Source organism: Canis aureus, chromosome 16 (assembly GCF_053574225.1).
Source record: "Canis aureus isolate CA01 chromosome 16, VMU_Caureus_v.1.0, whole genome shotgun sequence".
Lineage (NCBI taxonomy): Eukaryota > Metazoa > Chordata > Mammalia > Carnivora > Canidae > Canis > Canis aureus.
Genome location: NC_135626.1, coordinates 15018073 through 15032220, shown reverse-complemented (window position 1 = coordinate 15032220; position 14148 = coordinate 15018073). Strand labels below are relative to the sequence as shown.

The 14148-nt window shown below is 56.6% G+C and overlaps 2 protein-coding genes across 4 annotated transcripts in view; one reads left to right on the top strand and one right to left on the bottom strand.

Annotated features, from left to right (window-relative positions):
* Positions 1 to 1000, bottom strand: part of RTN4RL1 (reticulon 4 receptor like 1) — a 70864-nt gene extending 69864 nt beyond the window's left edge. The window contains exon 1 of the mRNA XM_077851744.1: positions 531 to 1000. Within this exon, the coding sequence (XP_077707870.1) occupies positions 531 to 543 (13 nt within the window). The 5' untranslated portion in view covers positions 544 to 1000. The remainder of the gene's footprint in view (positions 1 to 530) is intronic.
* Positions 1001 to 1411: 411 nt separating this feature from the next.
* Positions 1412 to 14139, top strand: DPH1 (diphthamide biosynthesis 1). 3 transcript variants are annotated; one of them, XM_077851749.1, is made up of 12 exons: positions 1412 to 2632; positions 7324 to 7476; positions 7598 to 7661; positions 9273 to 9394; positions 9812 to 9969; positions 10099 to 10220; positions 12019 to 12087; positions 12424 to 12592; positions 12722 to 12822; positions 13363 to 13441; positions 13716 to 13856; positions 14038 to 14139. In XM_077851749.1, the coding sequence occupies exons 3-12, from the start codon at positions 7609 to 7611 to the stop codon at positions 14119 to 14121; spliced, it is 1098 nt and encodes a 365-aa protein (XP_077707875.1). In that variant the 5' UTR covers positions 1412 to 2632; positions 7324 to 7476; positions 7598 to 7608; the 3' UTR covers positions 14122 to 14139. The 3 variants fall into 3 exon arrangements, with proteins under 3 accessions (XP_077707875.1, XP_077707874.1, XP_077707873.1); XM_077851748.1 differs by lacking the exon at positions 1412 to 2632 and adding an exon at positions 4665 to 4823 and having other exon boundaries at positions 12436 to 12592; XM_077851747.1 differs by lacking the exon at positions 1412 to 2632 and adding an exon at positions 4665 to 4823.
* Positions 14140 to 14148: the final 9 nt, after the last annotated feature.

Below are 14148 nucleotides of genomic sequence, written 5' to 3'. Positions count from 1 at the left end.
GGACCAAGGCAGGACTGCAGGGAAGGTGCCCGCGTCCTGGCCCCGCCTGAGAAGCGAGGGCGCGCAGAGAGCGCCCCGGCCGCGCGGCGACTGACCGCTGGCCGCCCTGGAGCGCGGGCTGCACCCGGCCCCGCCAAAGCGGCAGAACTGGCAGCATGTGCCCGCGCAGGAGATGGAGCCGGCAATTGCAAAACTTTGTAATGGCAAAGCAAAGGTCCCAAAAGGCCGGCTCCCCTGCCATCATGGGTAGCTCACAGTGGTCTCGAAATGACCTCGCCGAGCCAGATCCCTAGGCCTGGCCGTTCGATCCATGGTGCAAATCCCGTGTCTCGCAACCGGCCACCGACAGGGGCCGAGCTCCAGCAGCAAACCCTCCGCAGGTGTGTCCCCGCAAAGCCCGCCAGCCCGCCCGCCCGCGGCTGCTTCCCCGGCCAGGAGCTCCGGCGCCAGGATCTCTCGGGTGGCTCCGAGGCTCGAGGCTCTGCCGCGTGCGCACTCAACTCCAACTTGCCCCTTCGGCTCCAACTCACCTTTGCGAAGCATGTTGGCCGCGGGGCCGCCACTCCGAGGTCGGCCTAGGCGCGCTCCCTCCCGGAGTCGGGATTCAAATCCTTGGGCGCCGGCTGCAGCTAATCCGAGCGCGTCGAGGCGGGGGCAAGCCGGGGATCCGCTTGTGCCCGGCAGCCTGGCCCCTCAGGGGCATGGTGAGCCCCAGCCCTGCGCCCAGGGCACCGGCGCCCACTAGCAACCGCGGAGCTGCCTGGCAGCCGGGCGCGCTCGCTCAGCCCCGGGACAATCCGCTTGCTCCGCGGAGCCGGCGGCCTGCTTCTGCAGCCCCGAGCTCTTTGCAGGCGGTTTTGAGGGGGGACGCCGCCCCCCGGCCACCCGGCCGCCGGGCAGCGGCCCCCTCCTCTCCGCCCCCTCGGGCCGCCGCTGCCGCGGCTGCTGCAAAAGGGCGCTCGCACGCACCGCCGAGCTCCGGGGAAAGCGCCCGGCGCGCGTTTGCAGGACCCAGCGATCCGCGGAGCGGGGCGCCTCCCTTCCTCCCCCAACCCCCCGGCTTCCCCCACCTTTCCTCCTCCCTCCCTCGCTGGCTCGCTAGCTCCCTCCCTCTCGCTCCGCTCCCCGCCCCCGCTCACGGAGCGCCTCCCATACAAAATTTATGAAAGTGCTCTCAGCTCGCGGTGTCGAGCGCCGTCCTATTCCCAGGGCAGCGGCGCTCAGCCGCGCGGCGCCGCCTCCCAAGGTGTTTTCGCTTCGCCCGCCCCCGGGGACGATCCTCGGCCCGCTTCGGTCCAAGTACCTGCCCCAACCCCGGGCGGCCGTCGGGCCACTCGAAAGCCCCTCCCGGGCCCCGCGGGCTTCCTGGAGCTCGCACCCGCAGCCCAACCCCCGCCCGCTCGCCCTTCGCGGCTGGAGGTCAGAGAGAGGCAGCTGGAAGCGTGAGCTCTGCCCAAGGGCTGGGACCAGAGGACTGCCGCCCAGAGACCCCGATCACAAGTCTGCACCCCTGCCCATATCCTCTCTAGCCGGCTCTGCTTCCTTCTCGGAGGCTCGACGGCTCCTCCCTGCCAAGGACAGCTCCGGCAAACCCAGCAGCCTCGCAGCCCGCGTCCCAGGATACTGCTCCTTTGGGGGTTGGGGGGGAGGTGTGGCGCGCACCCAGGCTGGTCTAGTCCTTGCAGCAAGCATTCAGGAAGGCCCAGTTGCAAATCCTAGAGAAAGAGAAGGATCAATGTGGGGCTTAAGGTGGGCTATCCCCGCCTGGGGCGGAGGGGTCTCTGATCCCCTTCAGTCTACACAGACCCCAGCTGGGGCTTCCTGGAAAATGGAAGAGGCATCGACTGGAAAGTGGTCCCGCAGGGGGCTAGTTGGGCTGAAAATAGAAGGTTCAGGCAGGCGAGATCCTGGGTGGAGGGGGCACCCCCTACTGGCCTGGGATAAGAGGGGTCCTGGGAAAGGAAAAACAGTGGGCCAAGTCACTCGTTCAACACACATTTATTGAGGGTCAATTGTGTACAGCGTTACTATTCCTCAGGATTCAGCCTGCCATTCTGGAGTTTACAGTTAATACGGACCAAATGATAAAAGTCCAGATGAGACAGTGCATGGAAGAAAAGCAAGCAGGGTACAGTACAGAGCTGACACGAGGGGGTCAGGGAGCACTGCAGGTGACATTAAGAGAGCTAATTGGAGGGCAACAATGAGTTGCAATTCCCTGGAGAAAAACTTGGTATGATAGGAAGGTTCAGAAGAAGGCCAATCTCATTCCTTCACTCATACATGCATTCAATGACACTGATTCTCTGGGTTTCGGCTAACTACATAGGCATGTGACTACAGACACTTAGGGCATAGTTGGGGAAAAAGACCCACAAGCCATCTTAGAATGTGACAGGAGATACAAAGTGTCAAAGGGAACTTGGCCAGCTCTGTAAGGGGGTGAAGGACAATCATAGGAAGCCTTCACCAAAGAGAAGCCATTTAGGTTGGGTCTTGAGGGCCGAGTTCATCAGTCTGAGAAGGAAAAGGGGCATTCCAGGGAGGAGAGAAGGTGCAAATGCTTGAAGGAGAAAAAGTAACCTTGTTCTGAAGATCATCAAAATTGGTCCATCTCGGGATGGAACTGAAGGTGAGGCATTCTTTCTCTTAGCTGGGACCAGCTGCAGGTCTGGACTGGCCCCACACCCTGCCTGAAGGCTGCCAGGCAGACATTAAAGCTAGTCTTGATGGCACTGCAGAGGCTTTCCAAGAGTGAACTGAGGCCCAGGGAAGCTGAAAAACTTGCTCGATGTCACAAAGCAGATCAGTGCCAAACTGTAGGCCTGAATCAGGGTATGCTAATCCTACTTCAACTCCCTGAGCTACCACCCCATGAACCCCCAGCCCCACAAACTCCAGCATCTTAAAGTTGGCCGGGGCTGAGCGTGAGTGTGAGAAGCAGAGTTATTTCAGGCTTTAGGAGGGCTGGGTGCTGCTTTGGAGTCCAGCCAGAGGGTGGGGGTGACTATAGGCGGGTGTTGTGGTATAATGTGGGGGTGCACTGTGCCCGCCTTCTTGTCAGGCAGTAATTACTCAGACTGCTGAGTAACTCAGGCAGGGAGACCCCCCACAAACAGATGGAGGTGTTCTTGGCCCAAGTTGAATGGCAGCCCCCGAAGTCCTTCACTGCATAACTTGGGGGACCTGCTCACATCTGCTCTTGATGTCTAGTTCCCCTAGACATCACCTGGTTTCCCATGGGTGCCAGGGCAGCGCATTCAGCACAAGAGGCTGCAGGGCAATGCTATAAGAGGATGAAGGCCTTCAATCATCAACAGGCCCCACCTCTGCCTAGGGAAAGGCCCTAAGGGGTTGTGCCTGCTAGGGAGAAGCCACTACTCTGCTGAAGTCAGTCTCCCTCTCCCGCAAGTCACAGCCATAGTCAGAGTTCTAACTGTCCATAGGCTGGGCTTTAGTGTCCCAAAGGGGGAAGGGCTGGACTAGGGGATCCCTGGAACGGGGATCTTGCACCCCAGGGGTCCACGGAACCTGCCAGAAATGAGAAGTCCAGGCTGGGCTCTTATCAAGGTAAGAGGGGTGTTCTTGGAACCCATATTGGCCACAGTCCCATCCAAAGCCATGACTGTCCTAAGAGTATGGGTCAGTGGCCTGAGGGGCAGAGCACTGACCCCTTCTGATCCTCCCCTTGGCTGCTCACTCTCAGCCAGCCCATACATTCCTCCTCTCTGGGCAGCCTCCCAGGCAGGCCTGTCCCCAGCTGCTTGTTTTTCACTTCTCTGTGCACCTTAATTAGGAGTTTCCAAGCAAGGAGGGCCTCCAGGGGAGCCCCAGGCCACAGAGCTACCTTAAAGGGCCAGCTGTGCTCACATCACCACCACAGAGAGAGGAAGATTGTGCCAGAGAGCTAGATGGGCAAACAGCCCTGGGGGACCATTGCTGTCTGGGGCAGACCTACCTTGCTAAGGGCCAGTCCTTCAGGTATGCTGCTCTTAAAAGGTCAAGGCTGTCTCGCTGGCTGTTATGCCTTCTCTTTGGGATACCAGGAGCCAGGGCCTGATCAAGAGAAAGGCTATCTAGGCCTGAGGGGGAGCCTAGGTGATTGGGATCCTTGGACTGCCCGCTCCACCCCACCCCCACCCCAGGAAAGCACCCTCAGGCTTGGGGCCTTCCCTTGGTAGCAGTTTTTCACCGGGGAACCTTTGGCATCAGCACTGTTGATTCTCAAGGTAGAGGGCTCTGGAGCTTCGAAAATCTACCCCAGGACTCAGCCTGGAGCTGGGCTGAGGGGAGCCGAGTTCTGTCTCGCTGAGGCAGCGGGGTCCTCAGAGGTATGGAATGTAGGTAGGTAGGGCCCTACCTACACGGCCTCCACTGCTTACCAGGAGGGGAGACTGGGAGAGGAGCGGAAGGGATACCTGGGGACGTCCCCATTCACAAGACTTGGCCCACAGAACTCGGGCTGGGAGCCAGAAACTAGGGGAGCATGATCTGGGCGTGACGGGGCGGGCAGACGGGGCGGAGGAGACGCCGGGAGGCCGGAGAGCGCCTCTGCCAAGGTACTGGGCTGCTAGGGACGGGGAGAGCCCGGTCTTCCGGGCTCGGGGGGAGGAGCCGCGGTAGCCCCGCCCCACCGGCGCCTTCCTGGTCCCCGCCCAGCAAGTCCCCGCCCCTCGCTAGCGACCGGCGGTCGATCGCAATGTCTGAGCTCTCGGCGTTCCGCTAGCGCTGCCTTTTTGGTCTCCACGTGGTCAGGCCTATGATGGCGGCGCTGGCGGCGTCGGCGGCAGCGGAGCCGGGCAGCCGGAACGGCACCAGTCGAGGTGGGTGCTACGGCGCTTCGGCCTCGGGACCTCGCACCGCGAGTTAGGGCCCCCAAGTCAGGGACAGAACCACCCCCCTCTGACGGCGGCGGCGGCCTTTCTCCGCCAGACCCGGAAGGCCCCGCGGTCACTTGCTCCCGAGGCTTTCGCTGAAGCCCAGAGTGACCAGTCTTCCTTCTGCAGCCCTAGGGCGCGGTCGGGAGCAGCCCTTCCTCGGAGCTTGTAGTCCTCAAGCCTCCGTTGGCTGGCGCAGGAGGACTCACGGATGAGGCGGACCCGATGGGGAAGGAAAGAGCCGGGCGCGTTGCAGCGGCCTGTCAAGTGGGCCCCCAGGGAGCGCCCTCAGGAACGAGGCAGGTGGCCTCATTCACCAGGCTCTCACCGAGCACTCCCTTAACGCCAGGTCAGGGACTGCACGACAGCCCTGCCCTCAGGGTCTCCGTCTACCGGAGAATATCGATGTAAACAGAAGGTCACAGACACGTGATGAAGGAGGAGGCGCCTACTTAGTCTGGGGACAAATTGAGCTACTAAGACCAGCAGCTCCCGCACCCCAACGACCACGAGGGACTTGCCCAGTCAGAGGAACTTCTGTGAGGGACCCAGGATTCTGGGCTGGTTGTTCCAAGGCATTTGAAACAACTGAACAAGAACGATGGCAGTGGTCACATTCAAATACGGTCTCGGGATGCCAGCCTGCCATGTTAATTCTCCACTGCATCATGGTCACTACTACCATCCACCCACAGGCAGAGGGTGAAGGGTCATGTCTGGGAGGGTCCCTCCCACAGTAGTAAAGGGCCCTAGCAGAAGCTCTGGCACAGAGTACAGGTTCAATAAATATTTGTTCGATAAATTAGTTTCCTTATCACATTCCCAACCTATCAGGTTCCTAAAGAGATAACAGGGGTTGAGCTAAGTTGAATTGTGGGGAATAGGATGTGAATTAAGGGCTGAGCTTGGGACGCCTGGGTGGCTCAGCTGTTAGAGTCCGCCTTTGGCACAGGACGTGATCCTGGGGCCCTGGGATCGGTCCGCACCCGGCTGCCTGTGAGGAGCCTGCTTCTCCCTCCGCCTGTCTCTGCCTCTGTGTCTTTCATGAGTAAATAAATCTTTAAAAGGAGGGGGGGGGGATCCCTGGGTGGCTCAGCGGTTTAACGCCTGCCTTTGGCCCAGGGCGCGATCCTGGAGTCCCGGGATCGAGTCCCACGTCTGGCTCCCGGCGTGGAGCCTGCTTCTCCCTCCTCCTGTGTCTCTGCCTCTCTCTCTCTCTCTCTCTCTCTCTCTCTCTCTCTCTCTCTCTATGTCTATCATAAGTAAGTAAATAAATCTTGGAAAAAAAAGGGGGGGGCTGAATTTTGCTGATGGGCTACAGTGTTTTGTCCTTTAACCAGGGGGTTGCAGTTTGTACACCTTCATTTGCCCCCCCACCCCCACTAGACTGCTAGGCCCTAAAGGGCAAGAGCACTTATCTGTCCTCACCAGTTTGCCCACAGTCCTAACTAGAGTGTGTTCTTTCCATCTTTTCTGGGGTGGAACAATGAGACCAAGGAACTTGTTAACTCAGTCAAATGTTTGGTGTTTATTTCCCTTTTAAATGAGAGGGAAGAGTGTAGGAATTCACCAGTGTAGACACAGTCAGTGGGACTTGAGTAAAGAGGGCAGTCTCTTAAATTCTAGTACTTAGAACAATTTGCTTATAGATCTCATATCTAGGACCTCAGAACTTCAAGGTGTTCTTAGGGCCTGGGGTGCATTTTCCCAAGCTGCCGGGCTTTTGGGTTTTCCTCGGAGTTTTTTTTTTTTAAGATTTTATTTATTTATTCATGAGAATACACAGAGAGGAGAGAGAGACAGAGAGAGGCAGAGACACAGGCAGAGGGAGAAGCAGGCTCCATGCAGGGAGCCCGACGTGGGACTCGATCCCAGGTCCCCAGGATCACGCCCTGAGCTGTAGGCGACGCTAAACCACTGAGCCACCGGGGCTGCCCCCCCACCCTTTTTTTTTTAAGACTCATTTATTTATTCATGAAAGACACACAGAGAGAGGCAGAGACATAAGCAGACGCAGGCTCCATCTCAGAACCCTGGGATCCATGACCTGAGCCAAAGGCAGACTCTCAACCACTGAGCCACTTAGGCATCCCTACTCAGAGTTCTTGATCAAGGAGCAGTTGTTTGGGTTTTTTCCCATTTGCCCCTCAGTTCAGTCTCCTGGTATCACCTCTGTTCTCCGAAGGTAAGGGGTGAACTGTACCCTACTCATGGGCTCAAGGCTTTGATGCCCAGTAATCTTGCAACAGGGAAACGAATTATGCAGATCTCCTCCTGGCTTAATGGGTTGTCTTTCCAGTTTCAGAATGAACTCAGTGGGGAAGACAGCTGGGCCAACCCCCTTGGCATCTGAGATCTGGGCCTGAAACTTGGGTGGTGTTATAGGCTTAACTGGGTCTGGTTCTGTTTTAGGCCAGGTGCTAACTCAGGCCTTGCATTGTCTTAGGTCGAACCCCTCGGGGCCGCTTAGCCAATCAGATTCCCCCCGAGATCCTGAACAACCCCCAGCTGCAGGCAGCCATTCAAGTCCTGCCTTCCAACTATAACTTTGAGATTCCCAAGACCATCTGGAGGATTCAACAGGCCCAGGCCAAGAAGGGTGAGCCCCCCCAAACTTTGAGATGGGGTAGGGTGGAAAGGTTGCCTGGCTCAGTCAGGGGCAGTATCCTCATCCCAGCATTTTCCCAGCCCTCTGCTCTCATGTCTCTACTCTCTTTCAGTGGCCTTGCAAATGCCTGAAGGCCTTCTCCTTTTTGCCTGCACCATCGTGGATATTTTGGAAAGGTGAGATTTGGGCACTGGAGAAGCAGCTAAACCAAGACCTTCCCTATGCCCCTTAGAGCTCTGCCTGTCAACATTTTTTCCTTCTGGACCTCGGCCTTACTCAGCCCCTTCCCACAACCATACACACACAAAGGGAAAAAGCCAAGACTACACTCAGCCTGCTGAGATCCCAGCCTGTCTGGCTTGGCTTATCCATATAAATCTCTCCTTCCCTAAAATATTAAGGAGGGGTGGAATGAGTCGATTCCAGTTATCTTCAAAGCTGGCCCTAGAGCAGGTAGTGGGGCCTGAGGAGGAATCCTGGGAGCTGACCTGGAGTGAGCTGAGTTGTCAGCATCAGGTCTAGCCAAGGGGAACTCTTTTCTCTGTCCTATTTGGGGGAGTATGGCAAGGAGGGGTTTGGTGGGGGAGAAGTGTCTAGGAGATAGTATTCAGTTCCCCTCCCCTCTCTAAGTTTCTTCATTACCATGAGCCATCCTTGGGAGTGGGGGGTGGGGAGTGCTCAGCCATCTGGAACCAGCATAGAAACAGGGAAGGGGGTTGGGGAAAGGGGAGGTCAGCTCGTGATGGGAACCTCCCACTTTCCTGCTGCTGCGGGGGGGCCCCCCCCCCCATCCATTGCCACAGACTCCCTGCCCAGCTCCCACCCTCTTGGCCCTTGGGGATGCTCTCTGGGGCTCGGGGCAATTTGCATACATTTTAATCTATAAAAAATTAAGTGCTCTGGCTGACTCAGACGCCTGGGCTGCATTTTAAGGAGTGGAATAATCTGCTTCTGTGCACAGACTGATTTGGGGAAGGCAGGGGGTTGCTGATTGACAGCAGTTTTGCTTGTACCACCACACCACCCGCAGAGAAGTGGGGAGACCCCAGTCACTAAGCCAGGCTCCATGCTCCAGGGGTGGGTCCCTCAAGGAAGAACTGGTCCTCCAGCTCCATTCCCATGGTGAGTTTGAGGAGTGCGGGGTCTTCCCCACCCACCCCTGTCCCCCAGTGATTCAGGCCTGGCAGCAGATCCTATGGCAATGTGTTGGCCAGAGCCCACTCTTTCTGACGCATGAGGTATGTGGGTGGTGCCATGTGCTGTGGGGGAGCTGTTCATGGGTCCCCCCCATCTTGGGCACAGAGGGCCTAACTCAGGGTGGGGAGATAGCAGGGGGTCTGGTTGACAGGGAGGCTGTGTGTATCAATACATGCATACCCACACACACCATAGTGTCTGGGCATGGGAGTGGGTGCCTTCACATGTGCGTACATGCTTACTGCGCCGGGTGGGATGAGTCAGGACATCAGTATTTGACCTATGTATGCCAGGCTGAGGGGTGGGGGGTCCTTCTTGCAGTCTGAGCTTGGACAGAGCAGCGTGCTACAGAGACCATCCGCGTACAGCTACAGATCCAGGAGCTGCTGCCAGGACTGGAGGATGTGGCAGCTTGGCCCCTCCTACTCTTTTTTGGCAGAAGTGGCAGCTGCCAGCCCAAGTGATTGTAGGGGGTAGGGAGAAAGGAGTTGGGCCCTGAGATAGCCCCACAGGGGTAGGTCTCTCTCCCACCTCACCCCTGTGTCACTGTCTCATTCCCCACCCCCCTCTGCTGCTCCACCCCCCCACAGGTTCACAGAGGCTGAAGCAATGGTGATGGGTGATGTGACGTATGGGGCTTGCTGTGTGGATGACTTTACTGCAAGGGCCCTCGGAGCGGACTTCCTGGTGCACTATGGCCACAGCTGCCTGGGTATGGTGGGCCAGGATTCTGGCAGGGGGGCAGAGAGGCAGGACTACACGCTAATCCCCCATCACAGTGCCTTCTTGTTCTGCTTGCAGGCAGGCGGTCCCTCCCAGTTTCTGGGATGGCCTTGGCCTTCCTGCTCTGCAGGTGGATCTTTCCTTTGGATTTGGTTGCCTTGGAAACAGTGTTGCTGTCCCAGATGTGGGTGTTTGAAAGGCTGTTGGTGGCAGAGCAGGCTGGGCCCCTGGCGGAGTGATAGAGAAGGAGCTTCTGACGGACCTGTGACTGCCCCCCGCCTCCTACCCACTCCTTCTATCCGTAGGCAGAAGCCATTGTCCTGGCTGCTCGGAGACCTTGGCCCAGGCAGGCTCCCTGCCCTTGTGGCCTTCCAAAATAGTCTCCTGAACTCTTGCCTCCTCTCAGTTCCCATGGATACCTCAGCCCAAGACTTCCGGGTGCTGTATGTCTTTGTGAACATCCGGATAGATACTGCCCACCTCCTGGACTCTCTCCGCCTCACCATTCCTCCAGCCAGCTCCCTTGCCCTGGTCAGCACCATTCAGTTTGTGTCGACCTTGCAGGTAAGTGGACAGATGGCAGCCAGCCTCCAGTCTGCTCCTGTGCCCCATGGTAGGTGCTCCAGGCTGGTCCTCTGGCCCTGGCTCTCCCTCCTCACTCACTTGCTTCCCTTCCCCTCATCATCCTTACAGGCAGCTGCCCAGGAGCTAAAAGCTGAGTACCGTGTGAGTGTCCCGCAGTGCAAGCCCTTGTCTCCTGGGGAGATTCTGGGCTGCACGGCCCCCCATCTGCCCAAAGAGGTGGAAGCTGTTGTGTAAGTGAAAAACGGAGGGCCAGTTGTAGAGACATAAGAAATGTACCCTAGAAGGGAGCCTGACAATCACTGTGTAGGAAAGGAAACTGAGTCTAAAGCTTTTCAACTGTTGGCTCAAGGTCACTCTGCAAAATGGGGACCGGATAGGGTTTCAGCTTTCCTGTCTCCCTCTCAGGTGCTCTGTCCACCATCTAGGAGGCTATGCCCAGGGTGGGGCACGAATCAGAGGGCCTCATGGGGTTGGGGTGGTGGTGTTGAGGGTGGGCTAGAAATGGTGGGAATATAATTGGAGAAGATGGATGGGCACGTTCAGGCTGCAGCTCCATTAATTTAGCATCCGGACAGCTAACAAGCAGGAGCAGCATGTCTCCTGCCGCCTAATTATTTTAGGTAATGGAAATGCTTAATGTTGTGTGAATGCAGCCAGCCTCAGAGCCGACAGCTCCTCCAGCTGGGACTAGGGAGGGGAGCCCCATTGCTAGCTAATGGCAGAAAAAGAGGGAGGGGCACTCCTCTCTGACTCATTGCCACCTTTGGGGCTGTAGATGCTGGCCCCACAGGCCTTGCTGCTCCCACAGAGGACAGCCCTGCCCTTAGACAGGCTCACATCAGGGCCTACCCCAGACCAGACTTGGAAGCCCTGCTCCCCAAGGGCAGAACTCTGTGCCTGCACCTGCATAATGCTGAACTCCTAGGTGCCTACCCTTGGGGGCTTCGAGGTATATATTGGAGGGAGAGATACCCTGAGTGTTGGCCAGTCATCACAATTCAGTGTGGTCTCCAAGAAAAAAGGAGCTGCCATGGCAGATTGACCTCTATGCTCTGTCTTCTCCATGGCCTGAGGAGCTTCTTTTAGGGATAGGCTTGAAAAAGCCTGGTGGTTAAGCCTAGAGTGGAGTCCCAGATACACTGCTTTTTTTTTTTTTTTTTAATTTTTATTTATTTATGATAGTCACAGAGAGAGAAAGAGAGAGAGGCAGAGACATAGGCAGAGGGAGAAGCAGGCTCCATGCACCGGAAGCCCGATGTGGGATTCGATCCCAGGTCTCCAGGATCACGCCCTGGGCCAAAGGCAGGCGCCAAACCGCTGCGCCACCCAGGGATCCCCCAGATACACTGCTTAATAGTTCTGTGACTACGGGCAAGTTTCTTAACGTTACTGAACATCAATTGTATCTGTTGTAAAATGGGGATACTATAGGTGGCTTGGATGGTTGTTTGATAAGACTGAGAGAAGTCCTACATGGCAAGTGCTTAGCCCAGGCCTTGTGCACAGAAGGCACAAATCCAGTAAAAGTAGTTGTTACAACTCAGTAACAAGGCCTGAGAGCTAGTTCGGACAGAGGGAGCCAGTGTATAACCCAAAACCTCATTTACAGCATCGATGATACCTTGAACCCTACCTACTTGCCATGTCTGTGTTGAGCTAGGTGAGGGAGAACCTGTCCCGCCACCTCTAAGTTAGGATCTCTAGAGCCCTAAGCAGCCTTTTCATGGCCCTAGGCTGCCCTGCTACTCTTCCCTCAGAAGGTTGGGGTGAGGAGCGGTTCCTAAGTTCTGTATTACATAACTAGAAGGGCCTTATACTCATCCAGTCACACTCCTTATTTTTGCATTTGAGGAAACCAAGGCCTCAGGAGGCAAAATGATGACTTAGGCTAGTGGCTAGTGTACAGACACACACACACACACAGAGCACATTCAGCGAAGAACTCAATCTGGACCTGCAAGCCACTGCCTGCCTTTTCTACTGCTCCACCCCATCCCATACTCACCATCCCCTTTCTCCACACTGCAGATATCTTGGAGATGGCCGCTTCCATCTGGAGTCTGTCATGATTGCCAACCCCAGTGTCCCTGCTTACCGGTATGGACTAAGGTGGGGTGGCCAGCTAGGGAGGGGGTGGGATTTCCCTGCCACTGAAGCCCTCAGTTGGCCGAAACTTCCTGAATCTGCTGGCCTGACCCAGGGCTACTGCTGCATGGGACCCACCCACCCCCTGGGATTCACACTGAGATCCTAGATCGCCATCCTACTTTTGCCTGCTCCATCTGTAGGGCTGAACTTTCCCATGATAATCTCTGCTCTTGCCTCTGTTCCTAATTACCTGCATGGAACCTACAGTTTCAGGAGACCAAGGGGCTGGGTCAGGGAGCTGTGTTCAAAAGGTACTGTGAATGGCTGTCACCGTAACCCTTATAGCTTCTTTTCCAGATATGACCCATACAGCAAAGTCCTGTCCAGAGAACACTATGACCACCAGCGCATGCAGGCCAACCGCCAAGAAGCCATAGCCACAGCCCGCTCAGCCAAATCCTGGGGCCTTATCCTGGGCACTTTGGGCCGCCAGGGCAGCCCCAAGATTCTGGAGGTCAGAGGGCTTGGGAAGGCCTCTGGAGGATGGAACTGACTAGAAATCCAGCTGGAAAAATCAGTACATTAAAGGATTTAGACTTGGCTTGATCATGGTGTTCTGAGCTTGGCCTCCCTCTTCCAACAGCACCTGGAATCTCGTCTCCAAGCCTTGGGACTTACCTTTGTGAGGCTGCTGCTGTCTGAGATCTTCCCCAGCAAGCTTAGCCTACTTCCTCAAGTGGATGTGTAAGTTTTCTCACCTTACCTCCCTAGCCATGACTCCGGCTAAGGAAGCTTAGATCTGAGTCCTGCCCAGCACATAATGAAGGCTGGAGTTGTTAGGAATTGCGTCCATGAAATTTTAATGTATACAGAGATTTCATCCAGCAGGGGCTACCTTTGGCTGTGAGTCACACGCAGTTTGGCTTGGGGGCTCACCAGTAGCTGCATCATCACAGTCACTCTGTGTGAGATGAGTTTGAGTGGTGTTTGGCACCTGCAGTGTATCAGAACTAAATTAAATTTGATTCTGGGGATATGATCACAGATGAGCTGCCCAGGCCCCGCCCTCAGAGAGCTAACAGAGAGCTCTCCTGGAGGAAACAAGAGAAAACAAACAGCACTATAGTGTTACTCTAAATAGTAGGTGATTGTGTTTACTTTGGAAGTAATAGTAAGCATTCATTGGGTGTGTTGGGGATACAGTCATGTATTTTAGCATGCTGCCCAGAAGGAGGGTACCCTCTCCCCCCCCACCCTTGGGTTTGACTTGACTTCCCTTCCTAGGTGGGTGCAGATAGCATGTCCACGCCTTTCCATTGACTGGGGCACAGCCTTCCCCAAGCCGCTGCTGACACCCTATGAGGTAACCCTATGTTTTAAAAATACCCAAGAGAGAGTGGGCTTTGCTCCTGGTTCTGTCAAGGGAGGGATCTGCAGTGGGGTGGGCAGCACTTCTTACAGCTGACTCATTTCCTAGCTGTGTGGCCTTGGGTGAGTACCCTAACCTCTCTGAGCCTCACATTTCTTTTCTGTGTTCTGAGGATAATAGGACCTCCACAGGCCATCGTGAAGACAGAATTCATTAATCCTGTGCAGAAAAAGTTGGCAAATGTTATTGCCCCGTTATGCCCCTCTAGGCAGTGGTGGCCCTGAGGGACATTTCCTGGCAGCAGCCCTACCCTATGGACTTCTATGCTGGCAGCTCCTTGGGGCCATGGACAGTGAACTACGGACGGAACCGGCCCCCCCAGACCCCCAGGCGGCCCCAGCTGGAGAAGGTAGGCAGGGACTGGGAGCTGGAAGAGACCACAAAGCCCAGGCCTGGCCCTGGCCGCCTCCCTAGTGACGCCGGCCGAGGCCGCCGCGGTGCGGCCGCTACGGGAAATGCACAGGAGCGGGGTGGAGGGGAGGACGTAGCCGAATGGAGACCCTGACCAAAGTCTGCGACCTCCGATGCAGGAGGAGTCCACGTGCCACTCTCCAGTCGCGGCTTGCGACGGTTGCAACTGCGGAGACGAAACGGGAGCGCCGCGGGCTCAGTGAGATCCTGCTTGGGCGCAGGTACCCGCC

What these genes read in the sequence shown, in the direction of transcription:
- DPH1 (XM_077851747.1), top strand. Translation starts at nt 4,760, where the DNA reads ATGATGGCGGCGCTGGCGGCGTCGGCGGCAGCGGAGCCGGGCAGCCGG. An exon ending in ACAGGCCCAGGCCAAGAAGG is followed by an intron (nt 7,477 to 7,597) that starts GTGAGCCCCCCC and finishes ACTCTCTTTCAG; the next exon opens with TGGCCTTGCAAATGCCTGAA. An exon ending in ATCGTGGATATTTTGGAAAG is followed by an intron (nt 7,662 to 9,272) that starts GTGAGATTTGGG and finishes ACCCCCCCACAG; the next exon opens with GTTCACAGAGGCTGAAGCAA.